Source organism: Larimichthys crocea, chromosome XVI, assembly GCF_000972845.2.
Source record: "Larimichthys crocea isolate SSNF chromosome XVI, L_crocea_2.0, whole genome shotgun sequence".
Classification (NCBI taxonomy): Eukaryota; Metazoa; Chordata; class Actinopteri; family Sciaenidae; genus Larimichthys; species Larimichthys crocea.
Window position 1 is genome coordinate 3,862,970 of NC_040026.1, and position 23,408 is coordinate 3,886,377.

At 41.1% G+C, this 23,408-nt stretch overlaps 1 protein-coding gene across 1 annotated transcript; it reads right to left on the reverse strand.

Moving 5' to 3' along the window:
• Positions 1–6,465: 6,465 nt before the first annotated feature.
• On the reverse strand, positions 6,466–23,189 carry gsk3ab (glycogen synthase kinase 3 alpha b). Its single transcript, XM_019261297.2, has 11 exons — positions 23,044–23,189; positions 22,753–22,938; positions 16,737–16,924; positions 16,379–16,462; positions 14,679–14,789; positions 11,928–12,058; positions 11,427–11,631; positions 10,712–10,807; positions 9,866–10,052; positions 9,662–9,739; positions 6,466–9,400 (listed from the first exon to the last, which is right to left on the reverse strand). Exons 2-11 carry the CDS (start codon positions 22,925–22,927, stop codon positions 9,333–9,335), a joined length of 1,323 nt encoding a protein of 440 aa, XP_019116842.1. The 5' UTR covers positions 22,928–22,938; positions 23,044–23,189; the 3' UTR covers positions 6,466–9,332.
• Between the last annotated feature and the right edge of the window lie 219 nt (positions 23,190–23,408).

Below are 23,408 nucleotides of genomic sequence, written 5' to 3' on the forward strand. Positions count from 1 at the left end.
GGGTTCGACTACACATAAACGACTGATTTTGTAGTCCAAAAGCCCGCCAGTCAGTGCGTGCACCTAAAATATCCACAGGGGTGGTACAGTCCTGAGATACTTATACTTTATATTTACATTAGCAGTAAATAGAGTACTTTATCAAGTTTCGTGGTTATTTGGCATATGCAGGTTACACTACACATAAAGAATAGAAATAAAATGACACATAAAATTAAGACAGCCAAAACACCACCCAGAAAACCGCAAAAATCTCAAATTAATTCTGTCTTTATCTTGGGAAAACAAAGTCTAGTTATCTCAAGGTTTCTCGAGAAAGTTATCCTATCCTATTAATGTTTGTTATTTCGATGTAATGACATAAATAGCTGGAGATCTTGAGAGAACAAATTAAATTAACTAATTTTCATGAGAAAACGGAGGAAATAAAATGCATGAATGTATGACTGCTTAGGGTTTCCATACAAACTACTATGAGACAGATTAAAATATGTTGGTGCAACAGAAAAAAATCCTTTGGGAATCACAAATGTCTATTCCATCCAATAGTCGAGATATCACAGTCTGGACCAAATTAGTGGATGGACTATAACAACTAAACTAAACTAGAACAATAGGCTGATGTTGTCAGGGTATCTATTTGTTACCTTGTTGGGTTCAATGAGGCATAAATAAAGTTTTCAACTTCATCTCTGAGTGATACAGGTTTATCCTTATGAATGATCCCTCCCAAAATAATGTCCCACTATTATTTGATTTCAGCTAAAAATACATCAAATCAAGACAGAAAACACCACCCAAAAACATTTCATTGGGAATATAATCACCAAAGACATATTAGATGTATTAGTGCACATTCTTGTTTACCTATTACCGCTGGAGTAATATTATTTAGAAAACAACACAACAACAGATGAAGCAGATGAAGAAGGTGCCCTTGTGGGGATGCTGATCACTCATTCATTGCTGCATAACAAGGCAGACGTCCTCTCCCGGGACCTGCAGTTTCTCTCAGTCCATAGACATGGTCACACCCACACAATTGACCATTGTTTGTCTCTTATTATTATTTATTAAACCTTTATTTAGCCAAGAAAGTTCCCATTGAGATTACATTTCAAGGGAGTCCTCCTGGCCAAGACAGACAGCAGCTCAAACTAAGAATAGGTCAAACCAAAACAAGACACACAGATGATATTACAGCACATAGTAGTCTAAAAAGTACAACGCAAGCCATGAAATCAACAACATCAGCTAAAACAACAACACAACATCTCTATGTGCCCTGTGATGAACTGGTGATTTGACCGGTGTTTTACATTATAGTATTGTACAAAAAATATCCAGTCTGGTTCTGGTTGGTGCACATTTTGCAGATAGTCCTGTTATATTATCCGTTCAAAAGTCTGATGGCCTGATAGTAAAACTGTTCCTAAGTCTGGTTATTGATCCCCAGGAAAATTTGAGTGTTACAGCCACAGTTACATGTATTTCAAACACAAAACAGGCATGGATTTTTTTAAAAAAGGGCATGAGGTAGACAAGTTTAAAGTGGGTATAAGTAGAATTAAAAGTCTGAGAGAAGAAAGAACACATAGCACCTCTATCAGTGCAAACTATACAAAAGAGAAAATAGATAGAACATTCAAACTTCAAACTATTTACATATCAGTTGCGATAATAAAAAAGTAGATGAGAATAATGAGGGAGTGTGCTGTTAGTTTTCTATGATAATCCTGATTATGAGAAATTAAACACGCCCAGTTCAAGGTCCACTTATACTAGCTTTTTTTCAATAGCTTAATCAGTTTGCTGACATGCAATAATACATAATTGTTTTAGGTCTGGTAAGTGTAGTATTGTTTTGTCAAATGACTATTCCCTTCATGCTTATATTTTAAAGCAAACAAAAACAGTGTGATACAGTTGATAGTTCAGGAAAAAGTTAGCTGCTGAGTTGGGTAAACTGTCATTTCCACAAGTTAACTTTCCTGCTTACGGAAAATTCTCTGTGTAAAATGCCAATGGTATACAGTGCTTTTCCTGTGTAGGTCAGAGCCTTAGTTTACACAAGGATAGGACAGCTAACTCCAGTGCAGTGCATCACACACTGTAGCTGGTTGTATTTTTGACATAGAGGTTCCAAATCAGAAAATCAACCAGAGGTCACTTCCCCCTCTCTGTTTAAAACCAGATAACATCAACAGTAATTACTCAAAATAGCAATAATCTCCAATATATCAAATATGTTACAAACAGGTTTCGTGTGTTTTCCTGTTTGCAAAATGAGTTGCAAATGAGGAAGAGCAAAGAGAGGCTGGGCTAAGATTATACCTGCATATACAAAGGTCCATTCACATGGTCATTCACAAACATTTTATACTCTTGTTTGCGTAACCAGACTTTTTCCAGTCTACTTCAGCTCCAGCCACGATCCACATTTAACCGAGTGGCGGCAGAGGCAGCACCCAGAGCCACCCATGTTTTATACTGTCTATGGTTTCTACCGTACGCCAGAAACAAACTGTACACTGGCTCTAGATAGGGCATTTTGTGTTTGTGTGTGTCTCCTACATGCTAGAAAGGAAAGGGTGAGCAGAGGGGGTTGTAATCACCAACTACATCGCTAGATGCCACTAAATCCCACACACTGGTCCTTTAAAACTAACCTCAGTTGGCATTAATTCAACACAATGCAGTACTGAAACCTTCAGTACCGTTGGCAGCACTGTGTGTAACAGTGACATCATCGACTGTCTCATATGACTCGAACTGCACTTGAATACCCACAGAGATTTATTAAATTTACACTATACAGCCCTGCACTTATCAGATTTATTCCCTTAGTGAGTACAGCCAGCTGCATGAAGAATTATATACAAAGGTCAAAAAAAGTATAGACTAGCCCAGTCCACTCATTTCCCAGAATTACACAGTGCCCTGATGTGCCCCATTGGCTGATTGAGACGATGAGCAGCTCTTCCAAACTGCTTAACCTGACTCCAAATGGTATTAAAGAGCCGGCCGGGCATTCGGCCAGAGGGTCGAGGGCCTCTCAAGGCTCCACAGAAACTGTACAATCTGCTTGGCACACCGTGAAACAACATTATTCAACCTTGACATATCATATCACCATTATGACGACTTAGCAGGCATGTTTTTCATTGAAAGCCACGGTTCAGAAACTGCAGGTCCCAGGAGAGGACGTCCGCCTTGTTATGCAGCAATGAATGAGTGATCAGCATCCCCACAAGGGCACCTTCTTCATCTTCTTCATCTGTTGTTGTGTTGTTTTCTAAATATTTCTATGCCAGCGGTAATAGGTAAACAAGAATGTGCACTAATACATCTAATATGTCTGGTAATTATATTCCCAATGAAATGTTTTTTGGGTGGTGTTTTCTGTCTTAATTTGATGTATTTTTAGCTGAAATCAAATAATAGTGGGACATTATTTTGGGAGGGATCATTCATAAGGATAAACCTGTATCACTGAGAGATGAAGTGACTTTATTTATGCCTCATTGAACCCAACAAGGTAACAAATAGATACTCTGACAACATCAGCTTATTGTTGGTCCATCCACTAATTTGGTCCAGACTGTAATATCTCGACTATTGGATGGAATAGACATTCGTGATTCTTAAAGGATTTTTTTCTGCTCATAGTAGTTTGTATGTAAACCCTAAGCGGTCATACATTCATGCAGTTTATTTCCTCCGTTTTCCCATGAAAATTTGTTAATTTCATTTGTTTTCTCGAGATCTCCAGCTATTTATGTCATTACATCGAAATAACAAACGTTAATAGGATAGGATAATTTTCTCGAGAAACCTTGAGATAACTAGACTTTGTTTTCCCAAGATAAAGACAGAATTAATTTGAGATTTTAAGATAATGAATCAAATATGACAGGTCTGAGATTTCCATCACACGTGACGTCATGCCATTCTGACCTGATGCTGAATGATAGATGGGTCTCTGATCGATTTACTCCTGCTCCTCTGACCTTGCTACATTAAATTATGTTTTATCTTCTTTTTTGCTTATACTGGTGTTTGTTGCATATGTTGTGTGACCCCAGCTTGAGATATATATATGTTGACTGACGTTTTTGTTTATGAATATAGACCAAGAACCGGGCCAGATCATACAAGGGCAAAGTATTCATTTATGAGCTGAACCTGAGGGGCACCAAGAAACCAAGAAAGCACCGGGCAGCAGAGCTTCTGTCAGAGCCTATAAATATTTTGTACTGAACACGGAGAGAGACGAAAGAAAAAAAGTTCATGGACACCATGAGACTTCATTAAATCCTGCTCTCTCTTCTTTGTGAACAACAGATTCTTGTCTGAATGAAACATTTGAGTCGACAGTTGTGTGGGAGAGACTTTTCTGAGCTGTGAAAATATTCAGCCATGGTTGAGATGAGTGCTGAAGGTCCTTGAAGTCATGGAGCCAATTGAGACCTGAATTCAATGTGGTGCTCAAATATCTGGAAACTAAAGTGAGACCTGGTCAAAAAAGATAACAGTTCAAAGAAAATGTCACTAAAATGCATCGCCGCTATAAAACAGAACGAACACCAGCATTTGTCCACGGATCAGCCCTCCCTTGTATTCACACGTCTGTTATAATCAAACTGTGGAAGTGCAAGATTTCATCAGTCAAGGTCAGAAACATTTTCACTGACATTTGCGATAGCATGGTTCCCATAACAACCGTTCTGATTTCATCATACTCCAAATGGCCCCTTGTAGAGTTCACTGATTCACCCGACACCACTGCAGAGCATAAGAGAGCTTCATTTCATTAATCCCTCTATGAAAAAGGGATCATTCAAAGCTAAAATAAGTCCCATGACTCACACCTGATAAAGTTTACAATGCTCACATTCAGATTCTACACCCAAGTACATTAAATGAGTGCTGCTTAATATTCAGCACATTTAGTTATTAACACTTCTTGAAATAGAAAATGATTTGTTACTGCCTCAGCCGAACAAAAACTCAACATTTGTTCTCACCCTCATCGCACTGCTCTTTGTGGTGATGTATGACTGAAAACAGACTGCACCACCAGCAGGAACAGAAAAACGCAAGATGCATCAGTTATTTCCAGCCCGTCTTCTGATGGGTGGCTCAGCCGTAAAATAAACAACAGAACTCAAGGCCTCTTTGCCTCAACTCATTATCATCTGGTTTGTTACACGCATCCTCACTTTATTGGCATATTTCATGACTACTGCCTTCTGTTGGTGATGGAAGATTAGATTGGAAAGTACTACCACAGTGTGAAAATACAAGTCCTGCATTCAAAATATAATATCAGCTAAATGTACTTCAAATACCAAAGGTTACAGTACTCATTATGCAGCCTAATAACTCACACCAGGGCTGTATTATTATAGATTTTATGATTGATGCATATACACAGAATTTTAATGTCACATCTGGTTGAGGTGGAGTTTATTATTCCATATACCTTTGGGAAGTTTAATTTGCTGTGTAACAGCTTATGAGATGATGCGTGTTAAAACTCTTAAACTGAAATCTAACTAAAGCAATTAAAGTATATAAAGTAAGCAGAATTATTCCAGTGAAATATAGTTGAGTAGATGTAATAAAAAACATGAAACTGATAAACAAAATTCATGAAAGTACATCCACCATCTATAACCGCTTATCCTCATGAGGTGGGGCTGGAGCATATCTCCTATCTTTAGGAGAGATGTGGGGTAAACTCTGGACAAGTCACCAGTTCTGTCTGTACATACAGACAAACAACCGTCCACACCTACGTGCAAATTTAAAGTCACTAATTAACCTGTTCACTGCATGTCTTTGCCGGAGTACCCGGTGAGAACATGCAAACTCCACACAGAAAGGCCTAAACCAGGAATCCTCTTGCTGTGAGGCGACAGTGCTAACCACTGTACCACCGTGCCACCTCAAGTTATGTACCTCATAATTACCAAATATTCTTTGTGGTTTTGCACAGCTGCCATTCTGTTACCCAATGATCTATGAACCTGCCACAAGGACCTGGGGCAAAAAGAAGGTGTCTGCTCCCTGTTCACGCCCCATCTTGCTACCTCTGTGTACATTGTGTGTTGTTTCGGAGACTGAAATGAAGGGATGCAAGATATATTGGTCTATATATAAGTCGTGGATAATTAAGAAAATAAATGATGTTGCAGTGGATAACTGGGTTCCATAATATGTTACTTTGAGTACACTGGCAACTACCACCAACAATAGGATTTTAAATGCAGGACTCATGAAATATTTATTCCAAGTACTTTTACTTCATTGTACTGATATTTTGTTTCTTTGTTTAGCAAGGACAAGAGAGTATTCAATTAACATGCTGTTGTAATGTTATTGTGACTTGCATCCCCACTGTGGTCATGTAAACAAGGCTCAATTATTCAGGTATAATTTAATCATGCATGTGAGACAGGAACAGTTTCATCACTTTATTAATGAGTTTAATTATTTATACCAACAAACAAAAACTGTCTCTCTCCCTCCATCCCTCTCTCTCCATTATCTCCTTTATCCAACCGTTCTGTTCCCAACAATGACGTTTTTTTTTTTACCCTCCAAGAAGGTTGATAAAAGAGCAGGGTCACAGCAAATTAAAAACAAAGTGTGACAGATCGTAAGATGGGAGAAAAAAAACAAAACATTAAAACAGCAAATTTAATCAGCTTTTCATTTAGGAAAGAGTCGGAAGTACAGAGAATAATGTCCATGGTTGACAGCGCACATACCGACACACATACATTCCCTGCATCTGTGCTCAATAAACTCACCGAGTTTCTGTGAAGCAGACACGCTGTACTAACAGGTCAAACCCGTTACACTCATACGACACACAGCAAGTGAAAACAGGAGACGGTCGGACACAGGAGATGATACATGTCAATGGACAGATTCATTATTTCACCTTTCCTCCAGACACACACACACACGCACACATATTCACGCACGCACACAGGGTATTCTGTGCTCCCTTCCAACACCACGACCCCATAGATCCAGAAGCTTGTAACATTCCCTTCACATTGAAGTTAAATGGAAAACTGGAGTTCCACCTGTTGGCTAGCATGTGCGCCTGCACACACAGACCACTGATTGGAGAACACACACACACCAACGTCTGGATTTGAGTACAGTATCTTGGATGTGAAATCATCTTGCATGTGACAGTGGACTAAAATTTGGAATAAAAAAAACAAACAAACAAAAAAAACAAAAACAACCCCCCCTCCCCAAAACTCTAATCCCTCTTTTCCCCCCACCCCTCCCAAAAAACACATTACAATAAATAAAACAGTTATGACAACATTAATAGAGGAAAAGGGGAAGTAGTGAAGAGAGAAATGGAGGGAGAGAGAATAAAAATGAAACATTTTGTTCTGTTTTTCCCCTCCTGAACCAGGGACTGAAATGAAATCGTATTTACAGACTGCGACTGAGGATAAACAGCCCGGCCGTGCGGCCACGGTCTACTAGAGAGAAAAAAAAAAAAAAAAAAAAAAAAAAATACAAGAACAACAATATAATAACAATAATAACAAAAATAACAAAATAAAATAAAAGGTACTTGATATTTACAGTTTAGCAGTGAAAAAAGGAGGAAGGAAAGGAGGAAGCAGAAGGCAGAGGGGATGAGGACAAAAAGGAATGGAGGGGGAGGGAGGCTCCAAAAGCTGTTGGGTTTCAGGGTTTGAGCATCATTTCTTGTCAGATTATTACTGAGATTAGTGGAAGTAATATAGTGTGGTCATCTTGGGCTGAACATGCACGTTTGCGTGGTGGAGAAAAAAACAAAACAAACAAACAAACAAAAAAAAACAGTCCATGCCAACATTGGACCGTTAGGCTGCCTAATCATTCAAGATCAGTTCCTACCACCATCACAGGACAAGAACATGATATGAGCGCCGCAGGCAGGCTGTTTGGGGAAGGGGTGAGAGGGTTTCAACAAATCTCTCACACAAACCTCCCCTGTGTAATACTAGATGAAATGACAATGATGAGCCAGGTTAGCAGTCAAAGCGGCCACCAGTCTCTCTCTGCATTCGTTAACATAATCAAGACGATATGAAACATAACACCGTAAAGTGACATAATAGGTGACTAGTCACCCTACAGTGCTAGGCAACTGTACGACACGAGAGACGTCGAGGCTTCTGTGATGGAGCCCCTCACCAGTGGCTCCCTCTGTGTGAAGTTATGCTCACAGCTGGACAGTACACATAACTGCCCACCCCCCTTTGCTTCCCCTCTACTCCCTTTGAAGATGTGCAATACTCACTTGAGAATTAACATGAAACGCTTGGTTTCCAGCTTAGCCAAAAAGAAAAATATGAGCTTATACTGAAGAAACTGATGAAGATGTGCACTCGTATGCTCGTGTAAAGCTCCCTCATAAAAAAGGCAGTCGAGGGGCTAACAGTCAAAGAAACTTTAAAGACAGACTGTGGTGCCCACCGTCTTGTAATAAAATTTAAAACCAACTCTCATCTAAAATGACATGGACAAAAATCAGCCAATGTAACATCTGGTATCAAACTGGGAGATTTAAAAAAAATTCTTTACCTCTGTTCACCATCAGGGCTGCGTGGTGTGACAACACTTGAGTAGAGTTCAGGGTAGACAGTGACAGAAAAGCCACTCGTCTACACAGTGGGGTGTACGATCAGACACTATGTACAGTACATGTGTGCCATTTTTGACCGCACTAAGGATGATTGTCAATATTAGACAGGCCTTACACGTGGCCCTCTTTCTCTACTCCACAGCCATTCAGGACCCCATTCAAATGGCACCACGGCCACACATAAAATTAACTAATGCAAATAAAATGAACATAAAAAAAGGGATAAAAGTCAACTGTAGATTATAATACAGAAATTCCATATAGCATGTATAACCCCTCTCCTCCTCTCCCAAACATCCTACCCAACCAAAGTTTAGTTTCTTTATTCTAACAGGCCAGGCCGTGGGCTTCGGAACTGCAGCTTATATTAAAGCCCGAGCATGGCTGCCAAAATGTCCTTAAAACAACACCTTCCAGAAGCTAGCAGCCACAGAAATTGCTTTCTTATTGGAAAATGGTTAAAATTCAGGGGAAATAGCGATGCTGAGTATTTACGTGGGTGTGTATAGTTATTCTTTTTTCTATTTTAAGGGGTTTGGAGCCAGGAGGAAGGTTGAGAGGGAGAAGATCAGAGGAGAGAAAAAGGGGAAAAAAAACAGGGGAAGACCAAAAAAAAAAAAGAAAGAAAAAAAAAAGAAAGGATGGCAGAGGGGATGGATGCTCAGGTGCTGTTGTTGATGGATCCAGGTGCTGAGCTGGGCTGGGCGGAACTGTCTGACACACCGCCCTCTGTAGGAGGAGAGAGGAAACGCACCGGTTAGAAACACAAAGCTTATGGCACTAAAATAATACATTTTTCCTGGTGCTGATACTTAAACTGTCTGTCAAGTCATTTATAGGCCAAGAATGGACAATTTCCCACACAAATTTTTGTCATCGGACAGTTGAGTATTAATGGACAATCCAATTGTGCAAATTCACTCATATTCCTAGGACAAACTATAGATAAATACATAAATAACAAAAAAAGTATCATTTTATGTTACGTACCATGTGAGGCAGGCGATGTCTGTGCACGAGCGTGAGGAGGAATGAGTGTGGAGTTCAACTGGGGCTGGATAGACAGCTCTGTGCGGGCAGGAAAGAATGTTTAATTACACATAAAATACTTGACAATGACATGACGACCAAACACAAGCATTTAAATGGAAGTGAAGTAGTGTAGATAAAAGGACAGGTGAGGTATAAACTGACCAACGGGACTGAAGTTGAAGAGGAGCGGCAGTTCTCGTCCGCTGGGCAGACGGGTGTTGGGCTGGCGCAGCTCGTCGAAGAAGGCGTGCGCACATGCCTCCAGTGGAGACAGCCGGGTCACCGGCGTGTATTCCAGCAGTCGAGAGCAGAGGGCGATGGCCTCCGGTGGGGTACGAGGCTTAAACACCTGACAGATGAGAGACATTTGGCAAAGAAATTGAGGATTCTGTATTGAAATACCGTGGAGAGGAATCTGAGTTTATGTAAATACAAGACTTAAGGTGCTTTCAGGCTGACAGCCAGCTGTCGCAGTCGCTCTCATTGCTTTTAATGTAAACATGACAGCAGTGGCAAGGAGAGCGACAGCGGTGCAACTTTTACAACTGGCTGGCTGTGTCAACATCAAAGTGAGGGAAATGATAAAAGGGCTGATTTTATTATTATATCTACGTTTCCTGAATTATACATCCCCTTTGAGAGTAGACAACAGGAAATAAATAAACAATATTTGTGATGTGGTGGCAGAGTTGCACCCTGTTGATGACAATTCAAAATATTCAACACTGACAATGCAGCAACAGCCCCTCGCTGTCTGAAAGCACCTTTACTCTTGAAAAAATACCAAATTCTAAAACTAAAACACACTTTTACAAAGTATGTGGACATAAATCATCAAATTCCCATTTCCAGAATCCTATTTTGCCATTTTCTTATCCCATCAAGGGCAAAAAGGCTGTTTAGATAGAGATAAAAAAACATCACCAGATAGTGATCGGCTATCCAAACACCCCTGATGTTTCGATAACCGCTATCCGGGATTAATATTCTCCAGTAGCGTTAACATACCTTTGTCCAAGGGTGTGCTTTGATCTGTGGGAATTTGAACTCTGTGTAGTTCGGGTTCATCTCCCGGATCTGCTCCCTCGTTGGTGTCCCCAGAACCTGACAAACAAGGGTGAGAAGTTAATTTTCATGAATATTAACCACAAGTCAAGCGTGTGTAATTGTCGGTGTGGACAACAACACGAAGATCCTTTGTTATATTAAGTGTACAGCTTGCATTGTACTGCTCTCCCTTCAACACCTGCATTCAGATAATGCTGAATATTTAAACAAGGTTCAGGCAGCATTCTAAAGGTAAAATTCAAGCACTTTCAAGGTACCTAAACAAAATTTTCCAGACCCTTGAAGCCTTTATGATCACATCTAAATCCCACAGCAATCAATATACTATATTGTCACACTGTTTATTTTACCAGTTGCTCATATTAACTTGCATTCCTTGATCATGATTATTTAAGTCTTCCTATTTCGAGTTGGGGATCAATAGATGACTTCTCTGGCGATGAATGACAAGTGAAACAAATATGTTTGTATTTGACGGGACTGTTTCATTTCAAATATTAAAAGACTTTTGGTCTCCATACACCTACAAATACAGTTTTCCTGAAGTCTGTACTGACAGTAGTTTAAATTCCAAACTTCACACCACGTCTCCTTTCATCTAGCAGCTTGTCATCAGTTGGCATTCAGCTGCTGTTCTGCAGTCTCCTTACTGTACCTTGATGATCTCTACTAGCTGGTCTACACCGCTGTCCCCGGGGAAGATGGGCTGGCCCAGCAGCAGCTCTGCCAGCACACAGCCGGCTGACCAGATGTCAATGTTGGACGTGTAGTCGGTGGCACCAAAGATGAGCTCTGGGGCACGATAGTACCGTGAGCAGATATAGGACACATTCGGCTCCCCTCGAACTAGCTGCTTTGCACTAGAAGTTGGTAGATGTAAAGAAAAAGACAGTTCAGGGGGTGAGTGCCAGTTGACATTAAACTTTTATTTCTCAGTTTGATTGTTTTCACGAAACCACAGCATGGTAGCTACCAAGACAGAGAGGGTAAGAAGATATATGACAGATTACAACAGAGAAAGTCCAGAACGAGAATGAGATGGCTACACAAACAGACAGCCGACTAAGCATACACACTGAGACGCAGACAGCCGCAACAGTGGAAAGAATGATAGAGACAGACAGAGACGTCCAGAGGCGGGTTGTCTCATACTGACCTGCCAAAGTCGCAGAGTTTGAGGATGGCCGTCTCTGGGTCCACCAGGAGGTTCTGGGGCTTGATGTCTCTGTGACACACGCCCTGGGAATGGATATAAGCCAGACTGCGGAACAGCTGGTACATGTACACCTGAGGGAGGATAGAGAGTGTTGGCATGACGTCCGACAGTGTCTAACAACTTACATGAAACCATTCGGATACTTCCAGAAGAAAAGCAAAAGAACATTTGAGGACATGCTGGTTCACTATCGGTACGTCTTCCCTGTGTTCTCATGCTTAGTTAATACCAGCCAAATACGATGGAAAACCAGTGGCAACAATATTGCCCAGTATTATCACATCTCTCAGTGCTTCATAGCAGCACATAAGTTATTCTTAATAAAATAATTCATTGAATTAGTGCAACTTTTTGCTAAAATCAACACGTTCTAGCTACATTAGCTACTTAACAGAGTCCTGCGAGCACAAGCCACTGTGGCACCAGTCTCACTTGCAGTTTGTAGATAATGTTTCATGTCAGCCTGCGGTAGGATACAAGAACATTTTCTAACATTACCGCCCACAGCAGCAAGAGAAAATATTTAAGACTTCTGAAAAATTTGGATTTAAGACCTTCTTACATTTTTTTAAAGATTCTTCACTCTTGCTTCGAGCCTTTAAAGACCTAATCTGTCACCAGTAAACTCACAATTTATTATTATTTAGACTGGGAGTCTTGCATGACCCACACTTGACTTAGTTAAGGCTAATTCCTGCCTGGTTTCCTGCCTTAGCTAACTCAAGGTTGGGAGCCCTCCACGAGTCCACACAATAAATCTGAACAGTAGCGAGATAATCAAAGGCGAAGCAAAGAGAAATGAGAAAAAAAATGTTCTGCTCTTTCTTTTACAGATTTCTGTGGGGTTAAGTCGTTTCTAATTACTTGTGAGCGTCCTCCGGGAGTCGATAACTCTTCAGACTAAGTGTACACAATTTGTACACTTACACAGACAAGTGACAAGTAAACACTTGGGAGAGATCACGAGCCAAGAAGTTTGGAGACTGCTGAACTACTCAGGTCTAGCTAACTGAAAGAAAACAAATCTTTTTCACTCCATCTGGCTCTTTTCCTCTGGATTACCACTAAGCGATACTTTCCCCAGCACAGGAGCACACGTGTGTCTGTATAGATTTTCGTCATGTGCCCTAATTTTGTTTTTGGGTTGACTTTGTAGGTGTGTGTTGAAAGTAGCAGCTGTGTGGTGCCCGATGCAGCCTGCAGTGTTACTTTCTACAACTAAGAACATCAGGGTGAAAAATCCTCCCTGCGGATGTTTAACCATCCTCATCCAACCCTTATTTGACATTTGTCTCCACGTCCTAGGTCAATGATGTCATTCTCAAAATAAAAAAATTGCTCACACAGTTAAGTCTGCACCCATTTAATGTGTCTGTGGAATGCAGACGGTAAGCATCTTAATATGACAAATCACTGTCATCATCACCATTATCATCATTATTACCCCCATGATGCGGTGACAGCAGGCCGGCCGCAGATTACAAAATGATTACAGACAAGATGACTGAGGGATGAGAGATGATGGTTAAAAAGAGGGCAGAGAGAGAGGGGGAAGAGGAGGATAGGGGTGAGGAAGAGGGAAACGATGAGGGGATGTAGCAAAAACAAGAGACCCAGGGGACAGGGAGGGTGGAGAAGACCCCGCAGCATGCTGTGATAGAGGTGTGCCGCTAGAGGACGGACGGACGACAGAGGAGAGAGAGAGAGTGTGTGTGTGTTAGACAGAGATCAGTATGCATCTCAAAGCCACAAGGGAGCAGCAGGCTGAGGTAGGGAAATGGGCCATGAGACAGCTATAATGTCCTCGCTGCTGCTACAGACATAGTAAACACACAAACACTCTCTCTAAAACGAGCACCCTATTTAGACAGGGAACCTGGAAGTGTATCGCAAACAGATTAATTCCCGCGGGACCACCTTCCCCTCTCTGCTTTCATAATCCTTAAACCGTGAGCCGTCTGTGAAAAACAAACAGGAAAACACTTGGTTGTTTGTTACACCCCTCAGGCAATTACTGAACAAAATTTTGACTTTCAGTTTCCACTGAATTTCTTTAAAAAGAACAACTCAATAACAGATGCAACTCAATTCAGAAGACTAGGATGGATAATGTCATCCCCTTCTTTTAAAAATTTGACAGCATGAAAAGCAGTCACTAAAAATGAAAGCAATAAGTACGGAAGCACAAATCAGGAAGAAAACATTTTACAGTCGTATTACTTCAAACCTCGAAAGCATCAAGAGCTGATCCCTTCCAAAGAGAAAGCAGCTGCCTTTCTAACAGATCGTTTGTTTGTCTTCTGTGTGTTTTTCCTAGAAAAAAAAAAACAGTACACGAAGGCAACGCTTGTTTGCCAATCTGGATGTCGGGGCTTCCCAAAAACAAACAAATGTAGCATTATAAGTTAAAATGAGTTTCAGATGCTTGAATCCAACATCGGTTCCAAGATAAGCTGAGAGAATGTGCATTGAATTTAACAAACAGGAGTGAAAAGATAACCTCTGTAAGCACTTTTCACTTATCATACCTACAGAAATGAAGTATGTCATCCCTGAATAACTGACTCGAATTAACCTTTGGATGGCTGGAGTGGCGTGGTGAAAGCAGTTAGGGGGGGAAAAGCCCAGGAGGCGTACTCGGCTGTGTGTTTGTGTGTGTGTGTGTGTGTGTGTGTGTTTGTGTCTACCCACCTTAACATAGATGATGGGGATGGTGGTCTTGGCCTTGTTGAAGTGCCGAGCCACCCTGTACACTGTCTCAGGGACGTAGTCCAGCACCAGATTCAAATACACCTCATCTTTCTGGGGAAAAAAAAAAAGTAAAGACAATTAGAGGAAAGTCAAATCTGCATCTGATGTTACGAGTTTATATAAAACAAACCGATCTAATCTAATTTGTCGGAGTGTACATGATGAGCAAACACGAAATAATTATTGTGACTGTATGCAGTCATTAGCTTTGACTGCAGATGGCTTGAAGAAGAACACAGACAAATGAAACATTTATCTTGTGATTTTTAATGCCTGTTATCTTGAGTGAATATTTACTGCAAACAAGGACTAAATAAAGAATTACAGTTGACACGGCTCATTGAGACACTTCACACTTACAAGTAATAAAACATCGATGATGATGAGTGTAAACAACTGATTAACCTGTCAAAGTAAATATTGCTAAAGTACGACACAGAGCAAACAACGTCTGATTCAAACACAGAGGAGGATATTCAGTCTCACTGACTCAAATATAATTCCTAAGTCATGCACTTTGAAATCTTGTTACAGCTCAAAGTGGCACACACACACGTCCAAAGTCAAATGATCTCATATCTACAGAGATGTGTCAGTCAATCCCTAGTGTGACAAATGTAAGCTACCTGGTCTCTCATTCTTTATTTTCAACTAGAGCCAGAGCCATTGGTCACCATTTTTGGCACCGCTGGAGAGGAGAGGATGACGCTTAACTCCAACCAAAGGCCGCACACCATCCTTCACCTCTCTCTCTTGGCTAGGCGTGCGATACTACTTAAGACGGAGGGATGCTGCCTCGACTCAGTGGTTTAAAAGGACATCATGTCCTGTCTTGACCCTGAAAAGATTGCTACGACTAACTCCGACAAGAAGTTTCAGAAAGTGTGGGGACCTTTCCTGAAATACTCTGAGAATATTCAGTCAAATTGAAGAATCAAAGTTTTGTATACTGCAATAGAAAACCTTCCTTACAACACTCCAGGAACAACATTCCTTTGGATTTATAGCTTGTAGATGTGGCTCATATATTAGATTAGATATTTGAGATAAGACTGCATGAGATGTCGCTTTTTATAGATAACTACTCTGCAAAATTCTTGCATATGTTACACAATCTGTTCATTTTATGAACATTAGTGTCTATGTGATTAAAATTCAATAAAAATATCAGAAAAAAAAGCAATGACTTATGTGCAGATTCTATTTCTACGTGTGCTATGTATGCTGCGCTAGATTTGAAGAATGCAGGGTTACATATTTGTTTTTTATAGCATACAGTTTGGAGGTTATGGACCAACGTGTTTGTCACTGTGCCACCATGTTGTCAAATGTAGTTTTTGTTGATAAACCGTGCATCGCTCCAGCTGCTATAGCTCACGTTTTCTCAGATGCAGACACGTTTAAAGGGCAAAACCACAATATAATAATGCGAGCAGTTCAGCAAAAGTGCCCGGACCCATAAAACTTAAAGAGTGTGAATGTAATGTACAATAAAGACCAAGATCAACTTGTCTAAAACATGTCTATGATTCATCGTTGATGCATGCTCCATTAAATGATTGGGTGTGGAGGCAGAGTGCTTCATCAGGAAACCTGATTCCTGTTACATAAAAAAAAAGGCCAAGTCAGTGCATACACACCTTCTCTCCGCTCGAGTAGAAGAAGTAACGTAGCCTCACAATGTTGCAGTGGTCCAATTTCCTCATAATTTGCAGCTCCCTATTCTACAATGGAGAAAGGGGAAGAAATTAAAACATTGAAAATTGCGCAAAATATGGATTTTATTGCAAATGAGCACAAAAGCCTCAATTCAGGGCAATTACAGAAGAACATCGTGTTCTTATCTACAGAGCTAAAGAGCAATGATTATAAAGAAACACACATTAAATCATTTGCTTCTCCCAAAGGTCACCACAATCTTCTTTGGATGCAAAGTTCCTACATAAAGCTCTTTGCTTCACTGTAATTATCTGTCTGAGTAAGCCTGTCTAAGCATACCTTAAATCTCTTGTCTTGGAGAACTTTCTTAATTGCCACCATCTCCTGGCTGTCGATGAGGCGAGCCTGGTAGACCACTCCGAAGGAGCCATTTCCTATAACCTTTATGTCTGTGTAGGACACTTCCTGTGGGCGATCGGGGCCCTGGCCAGGTGTGGCTACCACCGTCGTCACTTTGCCACTGTCTCCTGTGGGTGAGAGCACAAACACACTTTGTCAGAGAGAGATCCTGAAATAAACTGCGGCTTTACACCAAAGTTACAGACTGAGACATACAAACGGACTGTGATGAAACCATAAAAGGGCATAAAAAGCAGCATATTTTGGATAAAATGGTGCTTAGACATGTGAGAAACACAGTGACATAACCCTCTCCAGTTCAGTTTAACCCAGTGTTCCCAAGAGAGAGAGAGAGGTTAAACATCAACAAGCTCTCCCTCCTTCTCTAAAGGCTTCTATGTGGTGGCTCCCCAGACACACTCCACCAGCTCCTAAGAGCTCTTAGTACTTCCCACAATGTGTTCCTAGGTGAAAACTAGCCTAAACTCCTTGCATACTGGAGACACTTATAATGTAGGTCTACTGGGCTCATGTTCAACCCAAGGTAGACCTATTCATATGAGACTTCCGTCGAAGATGAACCCTTTGTTGTTCCAATATCACAATATCACATATGTAATTAACTAACTACCAATACATTAGTTTGTTTTCCTCGCCTGCCTATGGCCAGTTTTTGGGAACTCAAAGTCCAGTATCATCCCTGGAGCAGAGCACTGCAGCCCACGTTAAACCCCGCTCGAGACCAGAGTCACAAAGCCAAGTCAGGTGACGCGTCGACCCACTCAGACTGCGGGTTTAACCTGCGTTTGTGTTGATCTGAATACGGCATCACAGTCACAATCACAGTTTTAGCTCAGCACCTCTGTAATCACCAATAATTTTCCAATTTTTATGTCGGCATCACATTATAGATGTTCTATTAGTACTAAAAGTTCATACAACAGTTATATTCACACACATTTTGAACAGTGTGGACTAGACAGAACTAAAATACAGGCACATATATGTTTGTGATTGTGCACAGACGTTCAGACTAGAAAAACGCAGAGAAGTCTGCACGACTTCAGATCGAAATTAGCTTTTGACTGTGCAATAAGAACATAGTACGGCCTGATCACTTACAAGTGAGAGCTCTGGAGCTTGCATTAGAAAGGATTTCACAGGAGTACAGCGTCCCCGCCGGGTTAATGTTTGACCTTGTTGAAATCAGGCAAAGTGAGATGATCAAGATCTAAGAGTAACTGTCAGCTCTAGTCGGGGGTCAAGTAGCTTTCTCAGTGTTTTACACCTATGCACGTGTTGGGTCAACATGGATTTGACAAATCGACGCCAGACGCAGCGGAACTGGGAGGGGAAGAACGGCATAAAGAGGCTCACTGCCAAAAGGCTTGTCAGAGCCTGTGATAAAAAATTGCGTGGACAGTAGCACACCCAGAAGTGCTACCATTTCCTGGGCTTGCTCACTTCGCCTGTCTCAACAGGACCCCTCCTGATCTCTAATAGGTCTCTGAGTCGCGAAATGGAGTCAGACAACGGAACATTTTGGTCTCACCCGTAAACTGACAAAAAAACAAAAAACAAGACAGTGATAGGTCTTCATCGCCTGCTGTTACTCTCTGTATGAATACATTTGCTTAACAGAAAATAACTTTTAAGAAATTATGATTCTTGGTGGCAAATTACAACTGTGTATTGTTACATTTTTATTAATTTTCCAGGCAAACCTTCTCAAGGTTAGCAGCAAACAGCAGCTGATCCACATGATTAGCTTAAATCTGATCTCTACCCTCGGGTCAGCAGGAAATATTCAGCTTTTGAGATCGGGTCATTGTGTGGTTCCTCCACATTCCTGTATTCCAGCTACACAATACACTGTTCCACTGTATTTCCTTCTAGCATCACTTTCACACACTTTTTTTTTCTTTTTTTAAACAAGTTAAGTTAGAAGGGAGCACATTAAATATGGAGCAGCAGTGGCATGATAGTCCCTTGAATAATGAATGCAAAAATGAGCACTCTGCCCAGCTGTCAGTGAACAGCTTTGGTTTCTGATACGTCAACGAAAGCCTGATGAGTAAGACAAAGGATGAGCAGGGAGGCTTTCATCACACCTACACTTAGAAGCAATTAGCTTGGGGGCTTGTAAAACTCAAGCATGATAAACATGATAAAATAAATCAGCAAGAAGTATTTCCTCATCAGCAGCCTAAGAATTACAACAGAACCTTGCCTGATATTGTATGATGAGCGATTTACACTGGGTGTGGCTTGGATGAATCACTCTGCAACTATTGGCACCACAGACACTTCAACTCACCTGGCACCAACCAGAGTCACATAATATTTACATTTTTTAGTCTTTTAGCTGACGCTTCTATCTATCTTCTATCTAATTTGGGGTTCAGTATCTTGCCCAAGGACACTTGGACATGCAGACTGAACCACACTGATCATCTGATCAATGGAGGACCAGCTCTACCTCTGAGCCACTGCCACCCCCCGATATCATTATCAATAGTCCTGACGTTTGCCGATTAGTAAACTACAACTATGTATGTTCTTATTTCAAGCCACACAGACTCAATGTGGCACTCTTGCAAAGAACAGATCAAACTTTTCTCTCCTGTTATTGACACCAATAAGTCAACTCAAGCCAACACGGTCAAGAGTTGATCTGAAATGATGGTCTCCTTTTCCTAAATCTAAAATTACACTCTTATGTACAGTGACGTGAAGACAGGGCGTGCTGTGATTATAATGAGTCATGGCCAACGGAAACATTGAATTTCATGATGACATTGTCAGAGAAAATGTGTTTAATGTTTACTGGTCACGTCTTACTGATACCCAATCCATTTAGGGTCAGTGCCACTCTGTCAGTGTTGGTACATCCTGTTTCTTAACCATTTACTATGCTGCTAATAATACACGTGTGTCGGTTCAGGATTTGAAGGCAGGCAGAAACTTGGATTTTAAAAGGGTGTTACAGGATACAACAACATGTAATAACCCACAGGTTTCAGTAAACTAGCTGAATAATTCTAAAATGAGTAACTACCAGTTGAAAGATAAATAATATTTAGTAGGCAAACTTTGAAAATAACTGGGGTAACCGGAACAAGATAAAACTAGTGACTTGAATATGATTTCTCATGTGTGAATACAACATGAAACAGTAATCTATACGTCTATTAAACCCTGTTTGGGTACAAATTGTGTCTATAGTGCAGAGTATTGACCAAGGGTGTAACAGTTCTGAAAGCGCAGCACAAAAATGTAGAGTCGTGGTTCCGTCTTCCAGTGTCGTGTCACAAGACATGTTTTATATTGCTACGCATATTTGCATGTTGGGAACCAAAAGAGCGAGTTTCACCTGGAACGTTTGGCAGTGAACCAGTTGTTGTGTGTCAGCACGTAGCATGCGCGTAGCACAGTCATCTAAGCTGTAACTGTATGGAAGTGTTTCCTGGTTAGTTGCAGTGAAAATGGATCAAAATGAGTGTCAAACTGCGTGTTGACATTGTTCAAAAGAAGTCCTGTTTGTCCGCGGAAACATTTCAAACACGGCGACAGCATCGCTTGAAAGTGTCGATTAACAGAACGAGACGGAAAACAGACCGGAGGGCGAGTCCTTCTCCCCACAGTGTTCAATCAGACTCTCACTGCAGATCAAAGTAATAACTAATGATATAGTTTAAATGTGTGGGTATGTGGCCAAACTCAGTCAAAAGAATAACAACGTAGATGTGCTTGTAGCTCTGCTACGTGTCCTTGTCATGTATAAATGTGATTATTCATATTCTTCCTATTTGTCCAAACAATTTCTGTTATATATATTTTATTCAGACAAAGTTAATATTGTATTGTAAATGTAGTCTAAGCTACTCGTTTAGGCTTTTTAGTAAATAAGTTTATAGTCTTTAAAATAATGTCTTGGTCTTACTAATGCTGTCAAATCATTTCAAACAATAGCAAGACTTAAGATTGATTTAGTGACTGATGTTTGTTTGGCCAGGCCAACCGGTGTCATCCCTAAAAGCTTTGATCAGCCAAAATGACTATACATTTTATTTCTGCTCCTCTTTTGGTCAATATTAGCCGGTCTCTGTCACCTCCTGGTCTCTTGTAGTGATTGCTTCCATTGATAGGCAGACTGAATGAGTATAGATCGGTGATTGAATGTTAATGATATGACAATTATTCCTTCACTGCTGCAATAAACCCATTGATCAAATCATTATTATGTGCTGCCAAGTTGTCTGACAACAGTAAACAGAGGTTAATGGCAACATCACATTAGAAAGTTGGTAGAGATAGCAGAAAGCGGCTTAATAACATTACTGCTACACAGCATCTGACTGCCATCATCACATCATCCTACCTCAAGCTCAGTTTCCCCCCATGCACATTAAAAAAATTGAGCATGGGGTTGTCTGACTTATCCACTCCAGAGAGTAGAATAAGGTAAGAGATGGAGAGATGTTTTCAGATTTCACCAACTCAGCAGCAATGTAGTCTAAAACTGCACTTTTGTCTGAGTCTGTGCCGGAGTCGCGCCCCCTCTGACACAAGAACAATGCTCTCGCAGATCCAGGTGACCGAGACTGAGACATTCTGAAAACTGAGCAAGGGAAAAGGTGAGCTTACATTCAAAAAGGCAATGCATGTGAATGAGTTCAAATCACCTGATGAAGGTCTGCTGATTAGCTGCATGCACTGAACTCCAGCAGAGGCTTATTACACAAAGCAGGCAGAGTCAACTTTGCCCTTTGCCTTCTATTAATTTGCTTTGTTAGTCGTTTTCTGTCAGGGCCCCAGATAAATCCAGCGTTTCCTTCTTTTTAAAAGGCCATTTGACACACGAGCTGTGATGCTATTTTCTTCCGTCTCCCGGCCCGTCCTGTTGCGCACCTCTGTCCAACTCCACAGATCTTCAGCCAACTGCTACCACCGCATAGCTACATGACCCCTGAGCATTCTGCAAGTTCTTGTCATCCCACCAACAAAACCAACTGGAGAGACTTTACCGTTGGCAAAACCAGGGGCTTCCAGTATAGGCGTAAAAAATGGTGAAGAAAGTGATGAGTTCGTGTAAAAGTGGACCTCCTTTAAGGAAGGCCAAGGTGTACAGACACCTTATTTAATGCAGACCTGAGGGGTACTAACACAGTTGCACAAGAATTGTATAAAATAGCTGCTTACTAAACTGTTTCCACTGCCTTAAGCAACAGTTCTTACTTTTGTCTGACGAAATGTGGATTGTCTTGTACCAGCTGTTTAAGCCCATGCAGAGGTTTGCTTCTTTCTTGTGTGCATAACTCAGTATATACTGGTTAATAAGCAGTTGGGAGCTGGATTTCTTCAGGCTACAACACAACGTATACCTCACATTACACTATCTTGGCAAAAAAACCTCTGTACAAGCTCAGACTAGACCGAGGACGACGCCTAAAAAAAAAAAAAAAACTTAGACCAGATAATTTCTACCAACTCCTTTTACTGACGCTAGCAGGCTAACTAGCTTCCACATTTGATATTAATGACGAATATATTAGCCCGTCGGCTGACACCAACTCTATTCTTGGGTTACAATGCAATAATAATGGTTAGGTAATGCTGCCGGTAAAGAAAAAATAATCACATAACATTAATTTGCCGTCGAAATATCAGCAGGCTTAGTCCCGAGCTTGCCACCAGCAGCAGCTAGCGATATGTTAGCTGTGATGAAAGCCCTTGATCGCAGCGGCTCCTTACTGGAAAAACACAGCTAGCGTTAGCCGCAGAGCTAACTCAAGTTAGCTCCCGAGGCTAACAGCTTGCTGGCTAAAAAAAAAAAAAAGGTTTAGCTCCGCGACAATGATCGACACTAAACACATTTCTTTAAAAAAACACGAGTCTTTGTAATAACGCGTACAGCTGTGGGGGGGTTGTGATATAAATAGAAAACAATACTTACTAGGCAGTTTCAGATTCCCAAAGCTCGTCGAGCTGCTTCCACTCGCTTGTGAAGCCCCAGTTTTTCCTGTCGAGCTTCCGCCGGCTACTGCTGATCCGGCACCGGCTGCAGCGGATCCGGGAGCTCCGGGAGGCTCAGCGAATGAGCTGGTCCTGGGCCGCCCGCTGCCGCTCATATTTGTGTGAACTAAACCCGGGGCAAGGTTGGACGTTATCAGCAGCCACACCGGCACAGACTTAAGCTATATATGTGTGTGTTTTAATATCCGATATAAATATAGACTACACTTACAGCGTTCTGTACAGGCTGCCCGTCTCCCCCTTTCTTCCTCTGTAGAGCGGTGATGGTGGGGGGACTGGGGAGTTGACGCACAACGACGTAAAGCTCGCAAGGGTTCATGGGAAAGTGAGTTGTTGTTGGGACATTCGAATCCACATCGGCGTAGACCACTAACGGAAACTTGACATCGTGTTTATGACAGAAAACACTTTAGTAGTACGTTAATAACCGTTAATAACTAAACGGCGTTTTGTCGGCTGTGTTTTGGACATAAAGCTAACACTATATTAAGGGGTCAACGTTCGTTTTTAAACGAAATATGTAGTGTAAATAATTATATAGGCTACTAACGGACATTTGACATCGTGCTTATGACA